This window comes from Mobula hypostoma, chromosome X1 (genome assembly GCF_963921235.1).
Source record: "Mobula hypostoma chromosome X1, sMobHyp1.1, whole genome shotgun sequence".
NCBI classification, from domain to species: domain Eukaryota; kingdom Metazoa; phylum Chordata; class Chondrichthyes; order Myliobatiformes; family Myliobatidae; genus Mobula; species Mobula hypostoma.
This window is the reverse complement of record NC_086128.1, coordinates 12,414,261-12,438,773: the sequence shown is the minus strand read 5'-3', so window position 1 is coordinate 12,438,773 and position 24,513 is coordinate 12,414,261. Positions and strand designations below refer to the sequence as shown.

Here is a 24,513-nt window from a genome sequence, read left to right as displayed (position 1 = left end):
TCATGCCTACATAAGAAATATAGCTTTACAGTATTTTATTTAAATTCAGAACATAGCATATCCTGCAGTATATTGACAAATAAATCTATGAGTTACCAAATGGAGGGCTCTGTAATTGAAATCAGGAGCCAATAGCCTTTTATCTTAAACAATACAAGTAGTGATTTGGAGACTAGCTAGTTATTTAGGTCATTCAGGATTTTAAGGCTGTCAAGGTTATTGCGAATCCATGAAATACATTTTATTTGAATAACGTATCAGGATTCAGTTTTTAAAATTAACTTTTATGCTCATCAATGAAAGGGAATTCAGTCTCAGGGAAAAGAACAGCGGTCCATTTCACTCGTAGCACAAATCACTCTTAGGTTTGGACTGGATCATACCCATGTATCTCTGCCCAGTTTCAAAAGACCATCCACTACTGCAATAATGCAACACCTTCATTTTTTATGTTAGTCATTCCCCTGCCAGATTAGTTTAAACCATTCCTAACAGCATTGGTAAACTTCTCTGCAGAGATAATAGGCACATTCCACCCTCTTATACAAATCCCACCTTCCCCAGAAATGGTTTCAGTAATCTAAAGTTCAAAGTAAAATTTATTATCAATGTACATACATGTCACCACATACAACCCTGAGATGCTTTTTCCTTTTTCTGCAGGAAATCGAAAGCCCTTCCTCTTGGCCACATAGTCTTCTGATCCATCCTCTTATTCCTATACACACCAGCAGGTGGAACCAGAAGTAATCCAAAGATTACAATTTTGGAGGTCTTGCTCTTTAATCTGTGATCTAATTCCCTTAATTTCCAAGACCTCAACGGTGGAACAGGCGGACGAAGTTACTTCGAACTCAACGGCTGTGAAGGGGGATGAAGGCTGCAACAAATCCATCAGCTCCAATCGTCGTGGTTTCCATGCCATTGGAATCAGTTGGTTGATTTGTAAAGTATCGTGTGCTTCTCGGAGTGCAACATCAAGTACACGTTAAACAAATACACGCCCAGGCACCTTCGTTCTGTGGGCCACTTCTTCAGAACGAAGACCATTCATCCTCGACCTCGAGGGATAGCCACGATGATGAATTCCCTTAATTTATGTTGCAGGACCTTCAAAGTTCAAAGTTTAAAGTTTAAAGTAAATTTATTATCATAGTACATATATGTCACCATACACAACCCTGAGATTTATTTTCTTGCAGAGATACTCAATAAATCCACAATAGAATAGTAACCATAACAGAATTAGTGAAAGACCACACCAACATGGGCAAACAAACAACAGGAATTCTGCAGATGCTGGAAATTCAAGCAACACACATCAAAGTTGCTGGTGAACGCAGCAGGCCAGGCAGCATCTGTAGGAAGAGGTGCAGTCGACGTTTCAGGCCAAGACCCTTCGTCAGGACTAACTGAAGGAAGAGTAAGTAAGGGATTTGAAAGTTGGAGGGGGAGGGGGAGATCCAAAATGATAGGAGAAGACAGGAGGGGGAGGGATAGAGCCGAGAGCTGGACAGGTGATAGGCAAAAGGGGATACGAGAGGATCATGGGACAGGAGGTCCGGGAAGAAAGACAGGGGGGGGTGACCCAGAGGATGGGCAAGAGGTATATTCAGAGGGACAGAGGGAGAAAAAGGAGAGTGAGAGAAAGAATGTGTGCATAAAAATAAGTAACAGATGGGGTACGAGGGGGAGGTGGGGCCTTAGCGGAAGTTAGAGAAGTCGATGTTCATGCCATCAGGATGGAGGCTACCCAGACGGAATATAAGGTGTTGTTCCTCCAACCTGAGTGTGGCTTCATCTTTACAGTAGAGGAGGCCGTGGATAGACATGTCAGAATGGGAATGGGATGTGGAATTAAAATGTGTGGCCACTGGGAGATCCTGCTTTCTCTGGCAGACAGAGCGTAGATGTTCAGCAAAGCGGTCTCCCAGTCTGCGTCGGGTCTCGCCAATATATAAAAGGCCACATCGGGAGCACCGGACGCAGTATATCACCCCAATCAACTCACAGGTGAAGTGTTGCCTCACCTGGAAGGACTGTTTGGGGCCCTGAATGGTGGTAAGGGAGGAAGTGTAAGGGCATGTGTAGCACTTGTTCCGCTTACACGGATAAGTGCCAGGAGGGAGATCAGTGGGGAGGGATGGGGGGGGACGAATGGACAAGGGAGTTGCGTAGGGAGCGATCCCTGCGGAATGCAGAGAGGCGGGGGAGGGAAAGATGTGCTTAGTGGTGGGATCCCGTTGGAGGTGGCGGAAGTTACGGAGAATAATATGTTGGACCCGGATGGGCAAACAAACAGTGTGCAAAAAACAACAAACTGTGCAAATATATAAAGAGAGAAATAATAATAATAAAGAAAGAATAAATATCAAGAACATAAGATGAAGAGTCCTTGAAAGTGAGTCCATTTTTGTGGGAACACTTCAGTGAAGGGGCAAGTGAAGTTGAGTAAAGTTAACCCCTTTGGTTCACAAGCCTGATGGTCGAGGGGAATAACTTTTCTTGAACCTGTTGGTGTGAGTCCTGAGGCTCCTGTACAACCTTCTTGATAGCAGCAGGGAGAAGAGAGGATGTCCTTGGTGGTGGGGTTCCCTGATGATGGATTCTGCTTTCCTACAACAACGCTCTGTGTAGATCTCATCTCTCTTTGTACCTATGCCATTACTTCTAACTCTGGACTACGGCCTCTGGCTATTTATCCTCCCCTTTAGAATACCCTGCAACCATCACGTACAATATCCTTAACCCTGACGCAAGGAAGGCAACACAACAACATGGATGTCTGAAGTAGCAGACGCACCTGTCTATTCCCCTCACTCTCAGGTCTCCCACCACTATTGCCTTTGAACTCTTGCTCCTTCCCCCCCCCCCCCGACCTCGGTCAGCTGAATCCATGACGTTCACTCTGACTGGACGCCAAAGAGATACACTCACATACATACTAAATTCAGTTTCATTACATACAGATCAATTGCTATTCCAAGATCACAAACACTGCACAACAATGTTCTGTGACATTATCACTCTTCACTACACTTGTTGTTGCAAAACAGAGTGAGACACCATTTCAGAAGGTTGGGGGTTGTGCTGGAATCAAAGGGTAGCTGTGCTACTTGGACTTAGAGAGCTCCTTCAAATAATACAGTAGATTTGGCACAGGATCAGCAACAGGTCCTCTTTGCCAAATACAGCACATGGGGTGACTGGGGAAAAGATCCTGGAAATAAACGTTATCTGCACTAGTAAAACAACATAAGATTTTCAGTTTTTCCTGACCATGACATATTTACCCTTTTTTATTGGAACAGAAACAGATGTCACCTGTAGGTTTTTCTCATACTATCAGCCCCAAGTCAAATCTAATACTTGTCTGCTGACCATTACAAGATTGTGACTTTATCAGAGTTACAAAATGAGCTGAAAGTCAATCCACTTTACGGCAAGTGTTTGATACTACCTGTATATAAATGCGAGACCATTCAGTCAAAAGCTTCTACACCACACCTGCCATGATGTTGCGACTGGCGATTTTAGCAAGTCTTGCCTTGCTTGGTAAGTACACTTTAATTTATTTTGCCAATCAAGAGAGTTGCTCTTTTGTAATGTCAGGGGTAGCTACAGCTAATACTGAGCAGAAAATTAATGAATCTTCCATATATATCCAAATATATGAAAAGAACTGAATTTCTGAGATGACGACCACTGGTTTTGACTTCAAAGAAGCATTTAAATATGGTGTTTAAGTATTCATTTCCTGCACCACCAATAGCTGCTTGCTATTACAATAGTTACTTGCTTAGGCTACTCTGAAGCCACTTCCCAAACCCTTGACCTCGACCACTAATAATTATTTGTAGGAACTTATGAGGGTTGCTGATCCATGATTGCTCAAAACACAAGAGTATTGGGGATGGCACCGAGAACCCCAGGTCTGCTGGGAACAGACAAGGCTTTTAGGGTGGCACAGCGACATAACTAGTAGAGCTGTTGCCTCATAGCTCCAGCAAGCAGGGTTCAATCCTGACCTCGGGTGTTGTCTGCGTGGAGTTTGCATGTGCTCCGAATGACTGCATGGATCTTCTTTCAGTGCTTCAGTTTCCAACCACATCCCAAAGACATGCGAGTTGGTCACTGTTAATTTCCATAGTGTGGGTGTGTGGGAGATTTAATGGGAATGTATGAGAATAAAATTATGGTAGTGTAGAATTGGTGCACATTAGTGCTCGATGGTTTGCGCAGACCCAATGGGCTCTGGGCCTGCTTCTGTGCTGGATGATTCTATGACTCTAATCAGAGCAAGGGCAGAGTTGTGACTTTGAATAAGGCACACAGAGACAGAGCTGTAGATGTAAACAGGTCTTCATTCAGGACAAGGAGATCTTGTGGTAAAATCTCTGATAACCCCTAATTATAGCTACTATTTCCAAAAAATGCTTGTACATCCTGCAGATTTTCATTCAAATTACATAATATTCTGACTCAGAAATATATCACTGCATCTTCGTGAACACTCAGCCTAAATCCTGGACCTCCCTACTCAACATCACTTAGTATAAATTAGCAATCCACTCAGGGCACCAGGCGGACTGCAGCAATTCAAGAAGATGGCTCAGCTTCTCAATGCTAATTAGGGGTGGGCAATACATTCTGGCTTTGCTAGCAATGCACAGATTCCAATAAATAAGTAAGTACCAGACCACTGCCATTTCCAATACAAACAAATCATGTGAAGCATACCCCACCCCCGCCAGTGGCTAAGCCAAATGTAAACTTGAAGTAATTGACACCCAAGACAGCACCTTCAGGAAATCTAGTAAATCACATCACCAGCATCATTTCTGCCTCCACTTCTGATATCAGATTGGAAATGGGTGAACACAAGAACTGCTCACCTACACTCCAACACAAACCCCAGTGCACCATAGAACAGTATGAAGCCCCAGTATAACTGAATCCTGGCAAATTTTCTATATTTCCTGGTACCTAATCAGTCCAAATCTGCAGGTTGTAGATGAACAAATCTTGAGTTTGTCCATTTCCAAGCTGATAACAGAAGTGGAGCGGGACTGATGATGCATGATCTAGCTTCAGACCTGCAGGCAGAATCTAAAGTGTAAGTGCACCCTCTGCTGTCTGCAAGGTTCTTGTAGGTCTGCCTCATTTAGTTGCCAAGGGAAAGAAGTCCACAGCACAAAACTGTCCACAGTAAGTATAAACAGACAATCCTCTCAGATAGGGCACAAGAATGGGTAATGCAGTAGAAATAGTGAATTAAGCTTTCCTTAGACTGGAATTGGATGATATATATGTATTTAACATATGGGTTTAAGGCTCAGAGCTGGGCTCCCTACACTAGTAGCACTCCAGCAGCCACCATCCTAACATTGAGAGATAGCAATATTTTTTACGTAGTTTCTTTTATTTGCCTGTTTAGCTCAGCTGATTTCTTAGAACTAGAGAGGCTGGTTTTGATGTTGTTACCTCATTGTGGATATTGTATTGCAGAAGGACGTGACTATGGAGGGTCAACCCAGTAAGCACACTGATTCATCTGCAAAACGCTGGAGGAACTCAGCAAGTCAGGCAGCGTCTATGGAGGGGAATAAACAGTTGATGCTTCGAGCCAAGACCCTTCATCAGGACCTGATGAAGGATCTCGGCGCAAAATGTCAACTGTTATTCCCCTTCATAGACGCTGCCTGATTTGCTGAGTTCCTCCAGCGTTTTGTTTGTATTGCTCAAGATTTCCAGCACCTGCAGAATTTCGTGTTTACATTTATTAACATGAATTCCTGGAATAACTTAAGAACAAAAACCTTAGGATCTTTCCTTATGGGTGAACTAGATACTACCAATTCTTATTGATGCCCCATAGAAAACATCTATCGGATGCATCATGGCTTAGCATGGCAACTGCTATGCACGTAACCGCAAGAAACTAGAGAGGTGTGGACACAGCTCAACATATCACAGGGACCAGCATCCTCTCTACAGCAACACATACAAAATGCAGGAGCCTGTGGATTTTGTCTTCATTTCTCACTGCCTCAGTAAAGCAACCAACATAATTAAAGACTCCACCCACCCAAAAATTCTCTCTACTCCCCTCTCCCATTGGGCAGAAAATACAAAAGCCTGAAAGCAAGTACCACCAGGCTCAGGGACAGGTTCTACCTCACTGTTATCAGACTTTTGATGGACCTATTCTAAGTTAAGATGGTCTCTTGGCCTCACTATCTACCACGTTATGTTCTTGTATTTTGTCCTTTAACTATACTGCACTCTTTTGGTAGCTTTTACATTTTATTCTACATTGTTATAGTTTTACCTTATTCTAGTTTGTTACACCGTGTAACAATTTGATCTGTATAAGCAGTATGGAAGACAAACTTTTCACTGTATCTTGGTACATGTGACAATAGTAAACTAATACCAATACAAATAAATGGACTTCTTCTACAATGACCTTTTTAACCTTATAGCTTAGAAGTAAGATGAATAGAAGAGTTCCGCAGTTTAATGATTTGACCTGACCTTCTCTGGGAACTATTGAAGTTTGATTTTTCACAATGCTAATTGGATACCATGCCTTTTACAGATTTCACAAATACACAGATTTTAAGACTGCATAAGTTTCTCAGTAAGGATTATAATGAAAACATTTCATTTTCTTAATGTATACAGGGCTCTGTTTAGAAGACGAACGAGTCATAGGAGGGACTGAGGCAAATCGCAATGCTTGGCCATGGCAGGTGTGAATGATTAAACTTTTCCAGCACAACATTATTATATGCATTCTTTAAATTCCCAGAGAAAGAAATTATTTGTATTATTAAGCCTCTTCATCAGTTTCCCCATTTTCTGAAATGCTCCCACAACAGAAAAAACATAGAAAGCAATATGAACTTTGAAATAAATTTCAACTAAGATAGAAATACTGTAAATGACTAAATTATTCTGATATAAAATTTCAGTGATTTCATATCTCTGTTCACCTGTGCATCATAAAAAGTGAATAGATATTTTTTAAGCAATATGTAATAGAAATAATGATTATATGCTAACAAACATATCCTGTTCATTGTTACTGAATATTCATCAGGAACAGGATTCCTAGCCGGTTACTCATCCATAACCCAAGGACTCTGAGGCAACCTGCATCTCCCTTACCCCTTGGTTGATCAGGGCATCAATGGAGAGAAGGCTGAAGAATGGGGTTGAGAGGGATAATAAATCAGCCGTGATGGAATGGTGGAGCAGACTCAAAGGGCTGAATGGCCTCATTCTGCTCCTATGCCTATATGGTTTTATGGTTTATCTCAGCTGAGACCAGCTTACTCAGCACAGGCCGTCTTAATCTAGATAACCCAATATCTTCCCACATACTTTTTTCTCCAACATTCTCTTGTGTTCACAGTGCCTTCTCGGGACAATTCCTACATATCTGCATAAAAATACAATAGTTCTGCAAATTCCACAGAATAGAACGTCAACCACCAGTAACAACTCTCTCCTCAAAATCCAATGCTGAATAGTAATTTTACCTTTTCAAAGGGATCTCAAAGACAGGCAAAGTAAATAGTAAAAAGTATTTTACTGTACTGATGTGTAGACAACCATGTATAAAGACCAGAAGCAGAAATATGCTTTAGATGTAAGCGCATCATCTCTCTGTAATACATCTACCAGATGATCATAGTACTGGAATTGATGTAACTAAGTTTTTCAGTGAGGAGTATGGTACACCTCAAGGCAGTATATGGTAATATTATATACACTTTGAACATAAATTTTACTTTGATTTTGACTTTGAGCCAATTTAATACTAAATACTTACCATTTAATTCAAATTTAGGATTTTTATTTGAAGGATTTAGTATTTTTTGACATAGGACTATTTTCACACAGATTTTCTAGCAACATTTTCTGCATTAATATTAAGCTCTATGTGTTTTGAAATATGATTTTAACACACAGGTAGTCCAGCCTTTTATCTCTTTAACAGGTTTCCCTTCAAGGTTACGTCGGTTACTGGTACCACACCTGCGGAGGGACTTTAATTCGCCAGAGATGGGTGCTGACTGCTGCTCACTGTGTAGACAGGTGAATGGTTTTGATTGGTATGATTTGTCTCTGACACCTATTCCCTGAGTTCAGTCTGAACCACTGCAAATGGAGAAAAGCTAGTCAAAGCAAAAAGAACAACATAACCCAAAACCCCTTTAAAAGTTTCTCAGTGCTGAGTAAGTGCAGACACTACATACAGCATAAGATACAGTAAATTTCAAGGGGGCACAGGAAATATCGCTGGTGAGCCAGTCCAAACCATCAGGATTTCCAAATAATTGGATAGTCAATTATCAAATTTTACTGCATTACAAGAAGCAACCAAAGATTATGGCGTATAATACTGGAAAATACCATGCACTAATATGACTCCTGTAAGTTTTAACTTTCGATTATAATTGTAATTTCAACTGATACTTTTTTCTAGCTCAGACTCTAAACACAACTCACTCTGATCATCAAAGAAGCTATTTTTCCACTGTACAGATATTAGCCCCGTCCATAGTTTCTTTGCAGACCACCCTTTAAATGTAAATATTATTCTCCACACCACTCACCCAAGCAATCAATCAGAGGAGTCTGTTCCTGTTCATAAAAGTGATGAATTGTGTTTACAGTTTCCTTGCAAGTAAAGACTTGCCCTCAACCCTCCATATTTTATAATACAACAAAATCATTACCCACCCCTGATTTTGATTGTATCAGCTTTATCTTAATCTTGTCAATTTGTTACAAATCTGTGAAACGGTTCTCTTTCAATCCAGAGTCAGTAAATTTGTCTATTAGTCTCTCAAAGGAAGGTAATTGCATTGATGTTTTGACCACTATCACATTGAGGTGTTCTGATGATAAAAACTCTGGGTTTATCAATATTTTGAAAAGTTAATTCCAGCAAATAGTTGAGCCTTAGTATTTACAAAAGGTTTTGGAGGTGAATCCAGACCTTGCAGAACCATGGGTGTTCTTTGTGGATTTATAAATTTCAGGGTGAGTCAGACTACAGTAGTTCAAAGGAGACCATTTCCTTCAGCTAATGCCTATTTTAAAAGTTCATTTAAAAGCCCATTGTTTCCTTGGAACTTGCTGAAATATGAAGCTTTGTCAATTTTTACATATCTTGCTGGTTTATTTTGAGTTAAATGTATTCTTGCTGAAGGTTTGCCTGCATGCTCTGACAAATTAGCAGCAAGACTACTTTGAATGGCTAACATTTCCAAGTCTGTGCGGGTTTCACAACATTTTGTGAAAATATTCTCAAACTTTTTTACCTTTGTGGTTTTGAAATCTGTGTGCTCTGTCTTCTTCTTTTGAAGCAATTGATTCTTCCCTCCCTCCCCTCACTTTCTCCAGTTCATTGCCTTTCCAGCCTGACTGTTCTGAATACTTCACAAGAACCATGAGAAATGCCCATTCCGCTTTCAAATTCATTCTTTCCACAAACATGCACTCCCTGAATAAAAATCTTACAAACTTCCAATAGAAATCTTGAGGGATTTATGCACACGATTTTTCAGTAATCTATCCCATAAAACAAGGATGCTTATTTACCATCAATAATTTTTCATGCTTTCCAGCAAAATATACTGCAAAGCCTTTGTGACTGAGAACTAAATAAAATCAGTTTCTTAAAAAAAGCAAAGAAAATTGAAATGTGGATTGCCCACCATTATCAATGAGTAGCGATGTGCCAGCAAAATCACGGAAGTGCCAGTACCTTACCCGATTCTTCTTCAGTGATCTTGACCATCTTTTTCACAAGCAAGAAATATCTAATTAAGAAACACTGCTTGAAATTTAGGCTGGAATAGTGGAGCATAGGGAGTCAAGTCAGTTCCAACCAAGGATGTGAAGAACTGATTTTTTTAATATGCCTATGCATAAGTGACATAATTGCTAGACTTTCTGCATGATCATGTCAAGTAACCATGTGTTACTTGCAGGGTCAAGCTTTAAAGCGTTATTCCCTACTACAGTGACAGCCCAGTGGCAGTTCTCAACATTATCTGCAACTTCAAACAAATGATTTGGTGGAACTTGGCTTCAAGTGGCTGGTTGGAATAGATACAGGCACCAAGTGTCTCAAACAGAATACAGGATACACAGCAAAGATTGGTGGGTTTGGGCTTAATATATACTGCCCTTTCTATAACATTAAAAATATTGATGAGGATTCCATGCCTTGATTCAGTGGCAAACTCCATGTGATTGGCTCAGAAAAGGGCGGGCCCTTTATTTTACGCGGAAGCAGGCTTCCATCATCCTGTTAAAGCCTAGTTCTGCATTGGGAACCATGCTGTTTCTTCAGTGCAAATGAGTTCTTAGTTGTTGCAGCCCCATAATCAAACATGACTTGCACATCAACTGACATCAGTACTTCACACCCAGCAATTCTCCACAAAAGCACGTCAAATGCATGAACGATTATGATAAAATTTATCATTGCATTCTATGGGAAATACCATAGTTTTTAAGAAATGTTATAAATTTTAATAATTTTTCATTTTAAAACTATTGCATTATACATCAAAGCTATAGCCTAACAACAGAATTTATGGGCTTTGTAAAATGAAGCCATCTGCTTTCCATATCACCTGTCCACCTTTGCCAATCCCTTTTGTTTGAAGTGACTTTTCATTTATCAACAGTTCCAATAGATCATACCGTGTAGTCTTGGGTGATCACAACATTTATGAGGATGACAAAACCGAGCAGTATATTTCCGTACAAGATATCATCATCCATGAAGGCTGGAATGGGGATCTTTCAGTTGGGTATGTAATAATGTTATATTTGAGCTAAAATGAGTACTGTGCTGATATCAAAATCATTTTAAAATCTAGTCTATTACTGCCATTACTTTAGGAAAGATTACAATCTCATAAATACACCATAACTTAATGATAACTTTGTGTAAAAGGAAGTATATATTCCATGGCAGTATAGCAGTTAGCGCATTGTTTTATAGTGCCTGCGATCACCGGTTCTCATCACTGTCTGCCTGTTCTCTCCATGGCCATGTGAGTTTCCTCCCACATCCCAAAGATGTACGGTTAGGGTTACAGTTAGTGAGTTGTGGATACCGGAAGCGTGGTATACTTGCGGGCTGCCCCCGGCACAGTCCTTGCTGATTTGATTTGACGCAAAGAATGCATTTCACCGTACGTATATCTGACAAACAAAGCCAAACTTCCTTTCAAGGCTTTCTTTCTTTCACACACAGATTGTTCAGTAGCGTTCACTGGTTATACAGGCATACAGTCCCACATTTTACATCAGTGTCACTGCTGACACAGAGAGTTTCTGCCTGTGTGTGTATGTCCTTTAAACAGAACATACATACTTTTATTAACACTGAAAGAACCTGCTGATGCTGATCACTTACACTGATCATCGATACTTTTACTGAATCACATGACAGTGAAATGGCCTTGCATTCAGCATCCACAAGACAAAGGTTCTCTACTAATCTGCCCCTATTGCACCAGTGTTCAGGATGACAACATGGAAAATAATGGACCACTTCCCACATCTCAGCGAGGACAGCCATTGATGATGAAATTTGCTGCTGTCTTCAGTGCACCAGTACAACACTTGGTCAATTGAGGAAAAGGGTATTTGAAGATCAAGATAACAGACCTGGCAGAAACTCGTAGTCTATTGAGTAGCAGTGACCCCTGACTCTCCTAGATGTTACTGCAGCCATCTTCAGACACTGGAAAGACACCGCCTGTACTACCTTTGTAAAATCCTCCAAATTCACTGGAAGGATAAGTTACAGCTATATAGGACCCCGATCAGATACAGCTATATAGGACCCTGGTCAGATACAGCTATATAGGACCTGGTCAGACCCCACTTGGAGTACTGTACTCAGTGCTGGTCACCTCACTATAGGAAGGGTGTGGAAGCTATAGAAAGGGTGCAGAGGAAATTTAGAAGGATGTTGCCTGGATTGGGGAGCATGCCTAATGAGAATAGGTTGAGTGAACTCGGCCTTTTCTCCTTGGAGCGGCGGAGGATGAGAGATGACCTGATAGAGATGTATTAAGATGATGAGAGGCATTGATCGTGTGGGTAGTCGGAGGCTTTTTCCCAGAGCTGAAATGGCTAACATGGGAGGGCACAGTTTTAATTTGCTTAGAAGTAGGTACAGAGGAGATGTCAGGAGTAAGTTTTTTTATGCAGAGAATGGTGAGTGCGTGGAATGGGCTGCTGGCGACGGTGGTGAAGGTGGATACAATAGGGTCTTTTAAGAGACTCCTAGACAAGTACATGGAGCTTAGAAAAATAGAGGGCTATGAGTAACCCTAGGTAATTTCTAAAGTAAGTACATGTTAGGCACAGCATTGTGGGCCGAAGGGCCTGTATTGTGCTGTAGGTTTTCTAACCAATGTTAGTATCCTCTCCCAGGGCGATATTTCCAGTAATAAGATCCTAGTTACACTCAAACAGCTACAGTATGTCTCATTTGTTCATATGCTCAACACCACATTCCCAAAATAGACGTATTTTGAAATACAACATTCCCATTGACTGCTGTGAGTCTGTATTCCATGGCCAATCAAAACAGAGAAGGAGATAGTATTGAGAGCCTTGAGTCCATGCATAGGGAGGCACATGGGAGCCCCATGTAAACAGCAGAAGAAACAGACCAACTCATGAACTACCAACCTACACACACCATCAGCCACCACTTGCCCCATCAGTGGCAGAGACCGTGGTTCACACATTGGCCTCATTAGCCATCTCAAAACCTATAAACTGGAGTGGGTGGAAGTTATCCTTGATCCTAAGGAGTTGCCTATGAAGAACATGCTAGTACATAGTCCTATGTATGAGGTAACAGAAGGTGACTACAGTTTGATGAACAATATTCAAGAAAGGAGGGGTGAACAACAAACACTAAAATTGAGCGTAATCTTGATTATAGGACCTCAAATAACATTGTAAAGACCAAACTGTACTAGGTGATGCCTTAAGATAATTTGTAATATGATTTTAAAAGTACAATATAGACACTCATGCAAAAAACACTTTTATAATAGGAATGACATTGCACTGCTCTACCTGGCACGTGATGCTATCCTAAACAATTATGTCCAGCTTGGAAAATTGCCAAGTGAAGGTGCGACTTTACCAAATGGCTACCAATGTTATGTCACTGGCTGGGGCTACACACGAAGTAAGTAATTTGGGAATCATATGCATTTGTGTATCTTTTACGTATTTATAAATGGGTGGCATATGGTTGGCATGAACTTGATGGGCTAAAGGGACTTTTTTCTGTGCTATATTTCTATATGATTCTATCATAAAGCTTTATCAGAAAACAAATGCACCTTGAAATGCAAATAATGACCAGGGTTTTCATTTCCACCAAAATAGGTAATCTGCCCATAGGAAGGATCTTGAATCTTGTGGACTTTGCACTTTGTGGGCTCACTGACCTCTCCCATGGCGTTAGCCTGGAGGATTCAAGGAGAATGGCCTTAATAGGCTTTAGAGTAGTACAGAGTGGTCAACAGCTCTGTACTATTCTGTTGGCAATTGATATCGCACAGACTTCGTTGCTTTTTAAAATACAACAGGTCCTCCCTTTTCTCATAGTTACACTTAAACAGAGATCTCTCATGCCCCGCAATGCTATAACATGAACAAAAAACAGAGCAACTCTGTTATGGTCATGTCATGGTTACATTAGTGGACTTTTGAAATATTCCAAATGTTAAAAGGCCTGAACAAATTAGATATGGCAAAGTTATTTCCCATGGTAGGGGAGTCCAGGACAAGAGGGCACGACTTCAGGATTGAAGGACGTCCATTTAGAACAGAGATGCGGAGAAATTACTTTAGTCAGAGGGTGGTAAATCTGTGGAATTTGTTGCCACAAGCGGCTGTGGAGGCGAAGTCATTGGGTGCATTTAAGGCAGAGATAGATAGGTTCTTGATTAGCCAGGGCGTCAAAGGGTATGGGGAGAAAGCAGGGGAGTGGGGATGACTGGAAGAATTGGATCAGCCCATGATTGAATGGCGGAGAAGACATGATAGACTGAATGGCCTACTTCTGCTCCTATATCTTATGGTCTTATGGACTAAATATCCAGAGACCTGGATTATTGATCTGAAGAATTGAGTTCAAATCCCATAACAAAAATTGAGTATTCTAATTTAATTAATTAAATATCTGGAATGAAATACTAGTAACAGTAATGGTGAGCATGAAACTACTAAAATTTTAGAACATAGTACAGCACAGTACATTGTGGCCCTTCAGCCCACAATGTCTGTACTATGATACCAAGCTAAATTATTCCCATCTGCCTCCACATAATCCATAGCCTTCTAGTCCCTGACTTTCATATGCTTATCTAAAAGCCTCTTATTGTGCCAGCTTCTACCACCTCCCCAGGCAGCACGCTCCAGGCACCTACCACTCAGTGTAAAAATACTTGCCGTGCACATCTTTAAACTCTCCTACTTTCACCCTAAAGCTGTGCTCTCTAATATTTGACATTTCTACCCTGGGAAAAAGATTCTATCTACCCTATGTATGCCTCTCATAAACTCTTGTCTCCCCTCAGCCTCTGAGGCTCCAGAGAAAACAATCCAACTTTGTCCAAACTCTCCTTATAGCTAAAATACTCCATTGCACCCTCTCCAAAACCTCCACATCCTTCCTGTATTGAGGCGATAGAAATGTACACAATGTTCCAAAAAGAACCTAACCAAAGTCATACAACAGGACTTCTGGCCTCTTATACTCAATGCCCCACCCCCACTAATGCCTTCTTTACCACACTATCGACTTGTGTTGCCACTTTCAATGAGCTATAGACTTGGAGTCCTAGATCCCTCTGTACATCAATGCTGTTATGGGTCTGCATTTAGTGTATACATTCCTCATGCATTTGATCTCTCAAAGTACAACACCTCAGAGATGCTAGGATTCAACTTCATCTGTCATTTTCCCACACATACATGCAACATGCCTTTGATATTATCCACAACTCTACTAATTTTTATGTCTTCTGCAATCTTATTAAAACAGCTCATTTACATTTGTGTCCAAGTCATTTATACATTATTATAAATAACAGTGGCCCCAGCACTGATCCCCGCAGAACGCCACTGGCCACAGACCTCCAGTCAGAATAACACCCTTCCACTGTTACACTCTGTCTTCTACGGTCACACCAATTTTTAATCTAATGTAATTAAAAATCCATCTGGTTTTATATCCTTTAACTAAGGTACAAGATAATGAGTGAAAACCATCAAATGGCCTTCAATTTACTTTTGATATTGTTATGTACATGAATCTGAAATTTAATAAAAAGATTGAAAAAGAAAGAAAAATATATTCTCATAGACAAAAGGACAATAGGGTACAAGATTACTATCTAAAATATTATGTGGACTATAATAATGATTGATAAAAAATGTAAGAGTAACACAGGATTTCTTCTTGCGATACAGACAATGGAGTAGTTAGTCCTACTCTTCAACAAGCTCCTATCCTAGTTGTTTCCCATGACGTATGTTCACAGCCTGAATGGTGGGGTTACTATGTCACACAAAAAATGGTGTGTGCTGGAGGTGACGGCATCATTTCTGGTTGTCAGGTAATAACCCTAGGTACTCTGAAGACATTGGCAAATTTGATTACTATGATTGCAATGGAAAGCCTTTATGCTAAAGCTGCATTTATTCTTTTCTACTCAATTCACATTTTCCTGGGTTTTTTTTCTCGCAATGCACAGACATGAGAATATTCAGGACTGGAAAAGACTATTATGGCCCATCCATAAAGTCCTAAAGCTTAGATAACACCATGCACACCTCTACCTCTCTTCAACTTCAACTGCTTCCCTTATTAAATATTTCACCATCTTCCTCTTGTTTTTACTGACACTGCTTTCCCAATTGTTTCTTCAAAGAGCTTGACATAGTTCAGTAGCAACACAATTGACTCTGAATATCATGGGCTCCAAATGCAGTCCAGAGACTTGAACAATAATTGAGACTGGTGGCTAGTGTTGCACTAAAAGAGTGGCATGCTCGTGAAGATACCTTCTTTCTGCTCAGCCATTAAAATGAGGCATTGCTGCTTTCATAGGTGGAGGTAACAAAATTCTTTGACTATTTTGAAAAGAAGCAGGGGAATTCTCCCCAGTGTTCTGCAGTCACTGTTTTGCAATCAACATAATTAAAACAAATTACCCTGGTCAATATCATAATTCTGTTTTTGTGTGCAAGTTAGCTGGAAGATACTTCAGGATTCTTTGAGGCCATGAAAAGGCCCACGTAAATGTAATGTTTGCATTATTTCCTGTGTTGTCCTTCTCTTGCTGTCAGCAAGCACTATTTCTTGTCATGTATTGCTCCTTCTTTCACTTCTATTTTCTTTTCAAATGTTTCTCATTACCTCAATACTATTTTCTCTTTCTCTGTTCCTTCCTCTTCTATTTTCTATAATTATGTCTCTCCTTGATTTCAATTCCTTTTATAAAATTAAATAATATCTTTTATAAATGAGTATGACTGATTCAAAATAACTGTTTTACCGATTTTCCTCAAAGGGAGATTCTGGTGGTCCTCTAAATTGTCAGCATTTTGGCACATACTATATTCACGGAGCCACTAGCTTTGTAGCTGCAGCAGGATGTGACACAGAGAAGAAACCAACGGTCTGGACCCGTGTCTCATCTTATATCAGCTGGATCAATAACGTACGTTCGCTTTTGTGTTTATGATAGACGTTTGAAGCTGAACACAAATATAATTTCAGACTACTTGTATCATGTAGGAATTTGGAGAAACAAGTAATTAACTTTTATTGACAATAATGCATTTAATTGCATAACAGTACTGACACTTTGCAAAAGTTCAACTAAGCTAAAACTGTTTTGTTGATGATTTTCATTTGTACTCTGTGTCTGAGGCTTCTTGCTTAAGTGTCCAACAATAATCAGCCAGCATTGATGGATTCCAGTTGCCCTGATACTGTTTCTCCATGACTGCAATGTCCTGGTGAATCCTTTCACCATGCTCATCACTGACAGTGACAAGATTTGCAAAGAATAAGTCTAAATGGGAATGCAGAAAATGTATCTTTAGTGGCATGTTGCACTTCATAGTTTTGTATGCTTAAACCAGCTGCGCAGTTTGCTGCTCTATAGTTGCTAAGAAAATTTTCAGCAACATCCTTGAATGCCTTCCATGCAATTTTCTACGGTCCCACTCGAAATTCTTCGAATTGCCTGTCATTGATGATCCGATCTGTTTGATTTGTGGAACAACAAAAATGCCTTCCTTAATCTTAGCATTAGTTATTCTGACTTGAATTATGAATTGAAATAACAAACATGGGTGATTTTTAAAATATGGTGCATGACAGGGAAATTTCATCATGATTTTCATGATCAGCAGCCCAAAATCCATAAAGTACACCTAAAAGTATTCAGGAAGCAAAATCTTTGTTATCCAGTGTTACAGACATCCCACCTCTCCCGGAAGTTCCGGAAGTCTCCCACATATTGATAGTGGCTCTCTGATGCCCGCAAATTATATACAATATCATGGAAATCAATTTTGAGAGCGAGCGAGAGAAAGCAAGATAGAGCACGACAGCGACCACGAGAGAGAGCGCGAGCAAGAGAGTGAGCGAGAGAGAAAGCAAGCGAGAGCGAGCGAGAGAGCGAGAGAGAACGAGAGCAAGCAAGCGAGCGAGAGAGAAAGCAAGCGAAAGCGCTTGAGAGCGTGCGAGCGACAACGAGAGAGAGAGAGAGAGAGCGCGAGCGAGAGCGCGCCATGGCAGAGTGTTCCAAAAAAAGAAAATATAAAACGTACGTCACCCCAGACTACACTAAAGTGTACCCCTGCCTAATAGGGGTCAAAATAATGACAGTGTTGCTCGCTGCACTGTTTGCAACAGTGACTTTTCTATTGCCCATGGTGGGTTAAGACTGTAAAAGACATGTTGAGGTGAGTTTAACAGGTGTCATTCATTCATTAGCAGAGCTAATATTATTTAAACTAGCTGGCTAGCTGCTAAGGAGCTACTCTATTGCAGACATCACACCTCTCCCGGAAGTCTCCTGCAAATTGATGGTGCTACCTCCCTGAAATGAGTTTTTGCAGGGTGGGATGTCTGGTGTTATCCAATTATTTAAATCTGAACTTACTTACAAAGAAAGAAATGGATTGGTGGAGATGCAGAGATACTAATTAACACAATAGTCACATGCAAACTAGAGAAATACAGCCTCTAATAAAATTGCTACTAACACTAAACATCAGAGGCGCTGTTAGAGTAAAAACTGAGTGAAATCTCTTGAAAGGAGTGTATGTATGGTTTTCCCTGTTCTTCTGTTGAAGTTACAGTGGGGGTTTGGGAGATCCTTGTGGAAATTCTACCAACCTCCATCTTACCCAACACATTCCTGTTCAGACTCAAGTCTAATCAGTTCAGAAAAATTAATGACAATTATGTTTGATTTTGCAGAAAATCGCTTTATATTAAAAGCTGAATTACAATGGACAACATGCAGCTTACAACAGATACATTTAATTCCACTAATTGGATCAAGAAACAGCAAGAAAACAAAAAAAATAAAATGCATTAATTTTTTCCTGTTTGTTGCCTTGTGATGTTAATACATAACTTATAAAACGAAAACATGGTGCTCTCCACTCAATGAAAGACATACTCTTTGTTCTATTCCTAGTTTCTCCTTCTCAGTGACCCTATAACATGTTTCTTTTCGAACTTTTCTTAACTCTGATGAAATTTTATTGACCTGAAATAGCTCTGTTTCTCTCTCCACAGGTGCTGCCTAACCTGCTAAGTATTTCCAGCATTTTCTGTTTTTATTTCACATTTCTAACATCGACAGAAATGCTTTTCACTCTATTGATAATACTTTAAATGAAAACAATCACAAAAGTGAGGTGCCTTTCTGTGACAATAACCAAACAATCCTGAATGGCTCATAATGAATGTGAACGTACTCATTTTCGGTCAAGAAAGTGGTATCGAAACCAATTATGGAAGCTGAGAGCATCTGTCTCATTTCCGATTGTAAATTGAGCTTCTGCGCGCAATTACTTGTTGCTTTGGCCAACGTTATTGAATGGCTGTGTGAAAAGGGAGAATTTCAGTCTAACCTTGACAGTGGTCTAATTATTGGAATTATTCTGAAGGACAGTGTAAATTATCCTTGATTGGAAAGATTAATCAAGGGTAACAGTGTGTCATGTTTGATTAACAAATTAACTTTTTAGGGAATAAGCAGAATCAAAGGATATAGCATATTTAATATAATCTACATTTTTTTTGCCAAGGCTGTTGACAAATTCTTGGTAGATTCAGCAAGCTGGGCAGTGAAAGTTAATGGGATCCAAGGGAAATGACAAGTTGGAATACAGTTCCATAGGGTTGGTGCTGAGTCCTTTGATTCTCATGGCATATATTGATGATTTAAACTTAACTACAAGAGCCATGAAGTCCACAGAATGTAAACATTTGGCAGAGGGGTTGATATTGGGATAGAAAGCTGAAGATTACAAGAAGGCATCAATGCACTTGTCAGGTGGGTAGAAAAGTTTAGTTCATAAAAATGTGAAGTAATACATTTTGAGTGGGCAAATGTGGCTGCAGAACATGCAATAAATACTTAGGTGCTGCCAAGTGTGGGAAAATGTAGAGTGCTTGAAGTGTATCTCCACAAACCCCTGAAATTATTAGGGCAGGTAAATAAGATGGTAAATATAAAGGCATATGGGATACTTTCCTTTATCAGGTATATCAAGTATGCAGTCCTGGTTCACTTGGTGCCACTTTTACCTATGAATGGCAAGGTTCAGCAACTTCAGTACAAAGTCTAGTTGACAATCCACTTGAACACAGAGAGTGGTGCACCATCAGATGCACAGTCTTTTAGATGAGACATTAAATCAAGGCACTGCCTCCTTTCATTGTTGAATGTGAAAAAAAAACCATACCACTATTTCAAACTAATACATATCCCAGTGCCCTGGCCAGGATCTGTAACCTTTCACCCAACATACTGTGCACAAACTCACTGGCGAGATTCCTACTTTACAAGTGCCAGGCAACAACATCCTGGCCATTTGTGCTGATGATGATTGTGGAGGAGATGTTGATGCCAATCTGAACTGACTGAGGTCTACAAGTGAGGAAATCGAGGATCCAGTTGTACAAGGAGGTATTGAGACCTAGGTCTCACCATCGTTGCTGGTTCTAAAGCCTGGAATTCCCTGTCCAGCAAAACTGAGGGAGCAGCTTCATGAGGAGGATGCAGTAATTCAATAAGGTGACTCATCACTACCTTCTGGAGGAAAAATAGGAGCGGCCAATAAATGATAGCCTTGCCCATAACATCAGGATCTTGAAAGTTAATGTTTCAAAAACTCCCCGATCTTGACTACAGAGCATCAAATTCACTCTGTGCCAGTACATTACTGAATCAGTTGAAATACTTATCGAATACCAAGAGGTTATCAAACTAGTCAACAGCATAACTGAACTCACGAAAATAGGAGCCTACAGAATCAGTGAGACAAAGTACTTAAATTTCTGCTTTCCTATTGAAAATCTTTGAAACATATGTGTTGTTCACTTCATGAAGAAAACAAAGTACTTGAAAAAAGAAATTTAGTTCCAGTAGTTAGGAACTAAAAAAAAAATCAATATTTGGCACTAGGACTAACTGACCTTTAATTATGGACTGCTGTTGTAAACCATTCAAGATTAATTTGTCAACAGGTCAGGTTTAATAAGATAATGAAAATCCCTGCTATACCAGTTGAATCTATTTAATACATTTACTTCCCACTCAGATTATTAAACTGTGAAGACTGCCTTAAAGTGTGTTTAAATGGATACAGAAATGATTTCTTGTCAAATTCAGCTTTGCAGCACTGCCTTCATTATTGAATCTAGACTGTCAATATTTACACTGGAAAATGGCCATTGGAGTTGCTAGTCTCAGTGATGATTCCTCCCAAAATTTAGTGGAAAGCCCTTCCTTTCCTACCATTTTTAAATCACTCTACCCCGAAGAGCAGCTTTTAACTTATGCATTCTTGGCAAAGAAATGAGCTTACTGCAAAATGATGTGGGACCCACAAGTTGCTGACTACTTTACAGAAATCTTATACATGACAGTTAGGCAATGCAGTGAATTGGATATGGGATTTGCACTCCTGGGGCTTAGTTCAAACTGGATGCAAGAACTCACAAGGAAATAGGAGCAGGAAGAGTCTGCCCTACTATTCAATATGATAAAATAGATAATCTGCCCTAGGAAGCTTCAACTCCCTCAGTGCCAATTACATACAACCCAAAAATCCCCAAGCTTTAAACATGTATCTACCCTCCAGTGATTCACTACCCCCTCCACAGAGGAATTTGCGTGCACCTTCAGTTTTAAATGATTGCCCTCTTATCTTGAATATAACGCCCCCCTTGTTTGAGAAATTCCTACTAATGAAAACATCTCGATGTCTATACTATCATGCTTCCTTAGGATTTTATAGAGTCATAGAACACTACAGCACAGAAAAAGGCCTTTTGGTTCATCTAGTCCATGCCAAATCATTAATCTGCCTAGTCCCATCAATCTGCACCTGAGCCATAGTCCTCACCTCCACTTACCTATCCAAATTTCTCTTAAATATTGAAATTGACCCCACATCCACCACTTATGCTGGCAGCTCATTCCACACTCTCACAACCCTCTAAGTGAAGAAGTTTCCCCTCATGCTCCCCTTAAACTTTTCACTTTTCATTCTTAACCCATGACCTCTAGTTGTAGTCCCACCCAACCTCAATGGAAAAAGTCTGCTTGCATTTACCCGATCTATACCCCTTATCATTTTTATACCTCTATCAAATCTCCTCTCAATCTTCTACGTTCCAAGAAATGAAGTCATAACCTATTCAATCTTTCCTCATAACTCAGGTCTTCCAGTCCCAGCAACATCCTTATAAATTTTCTGTGTATTCTTTCAACCTTGTTTACATCTTTCCTGTAGCTAGGTGACCAAAACTGCACACAGTACTCCAAATTAGGTCTCACCAATGTCTTATACAACTTCAGCATAACATCCCATTTCCTACAATCGATAGCAACACACTCAAAATGCTGGATGAACTCAGCAGGCCAGGCAGCATTTATGGAAAACATTTTGGGCGGAGACCCTTCATCAGGATTAGGAAGGAAGGGGAGAAGTCAGAATGAGAAGGTGAGGGGAAGGGAGGAAGAAGTATAAGTTGGTAGGTGATTGATGAAACTGGGAGGGGGAAGGGGTTGAAGTAGAGAGCTGGGAAGATGATAGGTGAAAGAGATAAAGGGCTGGAGAAGGGGTAATTTGATAGGAGAGGGCAGAAGACCATGAAAGAAAGGGAAAGGGAAGGAGCACAAGAGGGAGGTGATAGGCAGGTAAGGAGACAAGTTAAGAGTGAGAAACAGGAATGGGGAATGGTGAATGAGAGGAATTTTGGGGGGGGGGGCAATTACTAGAAGATTAAGAAATCAATGTTTATGCCATCAGGTTGGGGGCTACTCAGACGGAATACAAGGTGTTGCTCTTCTAATCTGATTGTGGCCTCATCATGGCAGTAGAGGAGGCTATGGACTGACATGTCGGAATGGGAATGGGAAGAAGAATTAAAATGGGTAGCCACTGCTTTTTCTGGCAGGCGGACAAAGGTGCTTGGTGAAGCAGTCTCCCAATCTACGTCAGGTCTCATCAATGTACAGGAGGCCACAGCGGGAGTACCGAACACACTGGATGACCCCAACAGACTCACAGGTGAAGTGTCGCCTCACCTGGAAGGACTGTTTGGAGCCCTGAACGGCAGTGAGGGAGGAGGTGTAGAGGCAGGTGTAGCACTTGTTCCACTTGCAAGGATAAGTGCCAGGAGGGAGACCAGTGGGGAGGGATGAATGAACAAGGGAGTCGCGTAGGGAGCGATCCCTGTGGAAAATGGAAAATGGGGGTGAGCGAAAGATGTGCTTGATGGTAAGATCCAGTTGGTGATGGCAGAGGTTACAGAGAATTATGTGCTAGACATGGAGGCTAGTGCGGTGGTAGGTGAGGACAAGAGGAACCCTATCCCTGGAGAGGTGGCGGGGGGTGGGGATGGGGTGAGAGTAGATGTGTGCGAAGTGGAAGAGATGTGGGTGAGGTCAATGTTGATGGTGAAGGAAGGGAAATCCTTTTCTTTGAAGAAAAAGGACATCTCAGTTGTTCTGAAATGAAAAGCTTCATCCTGACAGCAGATGCTGCGAAGAAGGAAGAATGAAGAAAATGGAATGGCATTTTTACAAGTATCAGGGTGGGAAGAGGTATCGTCTAGATAGCTGTGAGAGTCAGTGGGGTTATAAAATATATCATTAGGTAGACTGTTTCTGGAGATGGAGACAGAGATATCGAGAAGGGGGAGAGAGGTGCCAGAAAAGGACCAAGTCAATTTGAAGGCAGGGTGGAAGTTGGAGGTGAAATTGATGAAATTGATGAGCTCAGCATGGGTGCATGAAGTAGTCCCAATGATATCACATAGGAAGAGTTGGGGAGCAATGCCAGTGTATGCCTGGAACATGGACTGTTGCATGTAGCCGATGAAAAGGCAGGCATGGCTGCTGGCCTGGCCTGGCTATGAACACTGCCTCACTTTTTTAATATATACTATTTCTGCTTTTGCGTGATTTTTAATCTATTCACTGTAATCTGTTTATTTTTTTTCTTCTATATTATGTATTGCATTGAACTGCTGCTGCTAAGTTCACAAATTTCACAACAAATTCTGGTGATAGTACACCTGATTCTGATTCTGATTCCTCCAGCATTTTGTGTGTGCTGCTTTGGATTTCCAGAATCTGTAGATTTTCTCATGTTCCTGTACTCAGTGCTTTGATTTATGAAGGCCGATGTGCCAAGAGCTTTCTTTACAACCCTATCTACCTGTGATGCCACTTTCAAGGAATTATGGATCTGTATTCCCAGATTCCTTTGTTCTACCGCACTCCTCAGTGTCCTAACATTCACTGTGTTAGACTTACCTCTTGTTGGTCCTACCAAAGCACAAAATTTCACACTTGTCTGCATTACATTCCATCTGCCATTTTTCAGCCCCTTTATTCAGCTGTTCCACATCCAAGTGAATCTCTTCTGGACTGTCATGACTACAAAAATTGGTGTCATCTGCAAATTTGCTGATTCAGTTGACCGTTGATCTAGATCAGATAGTTGATCTAGATTATATAAATTGATTTACATGTTTCAATAAAATTATCCCTCATTTGAATTGAATGTTGCTTGTTTGGTCTGGTTTAAGCAGTGTATATGCATGGATTGACTGTTGACTACATTTATTAAATCGGAATGTTGTCGGTGCGGAGAAATTAAACTTACTGC

General features: G+C 40.5%; 1 protein-coding gene across 1 annotated transcript; it reads left to right on the top strand.

Moving 5' to 3' along the window:
• The first annotated feature begins 3,515 nt into the window (after window positions 1-3,515).
• LOC134340640 (chymotrypsin-like elastase family member 1) lies at window positions 3,516-18,604 on the top strand. Its single transcript, XM_063038089.1, has 8 exons — window positions 3,516-3,591; window positions 6,703-6,755; window positions 8,009-8,106; window positions 10,725-10,841; window positions 13,116-13,252; window positions 15,547-15,692; window positions 16,650-16,799; window positions 18,575-18,604. Exons 1-8 carry the CDS (start codon window positions 3,516-3,518, stop codon window positions 18,590-18,592), a joined length of 795 nt encoding a protein of 264 aa, XP_062894159.1. The 3' UTR covers window positions 18,593-18,604.
• Window positions 18,605-24,513: the final 5,909 nt, after the last annotated feature.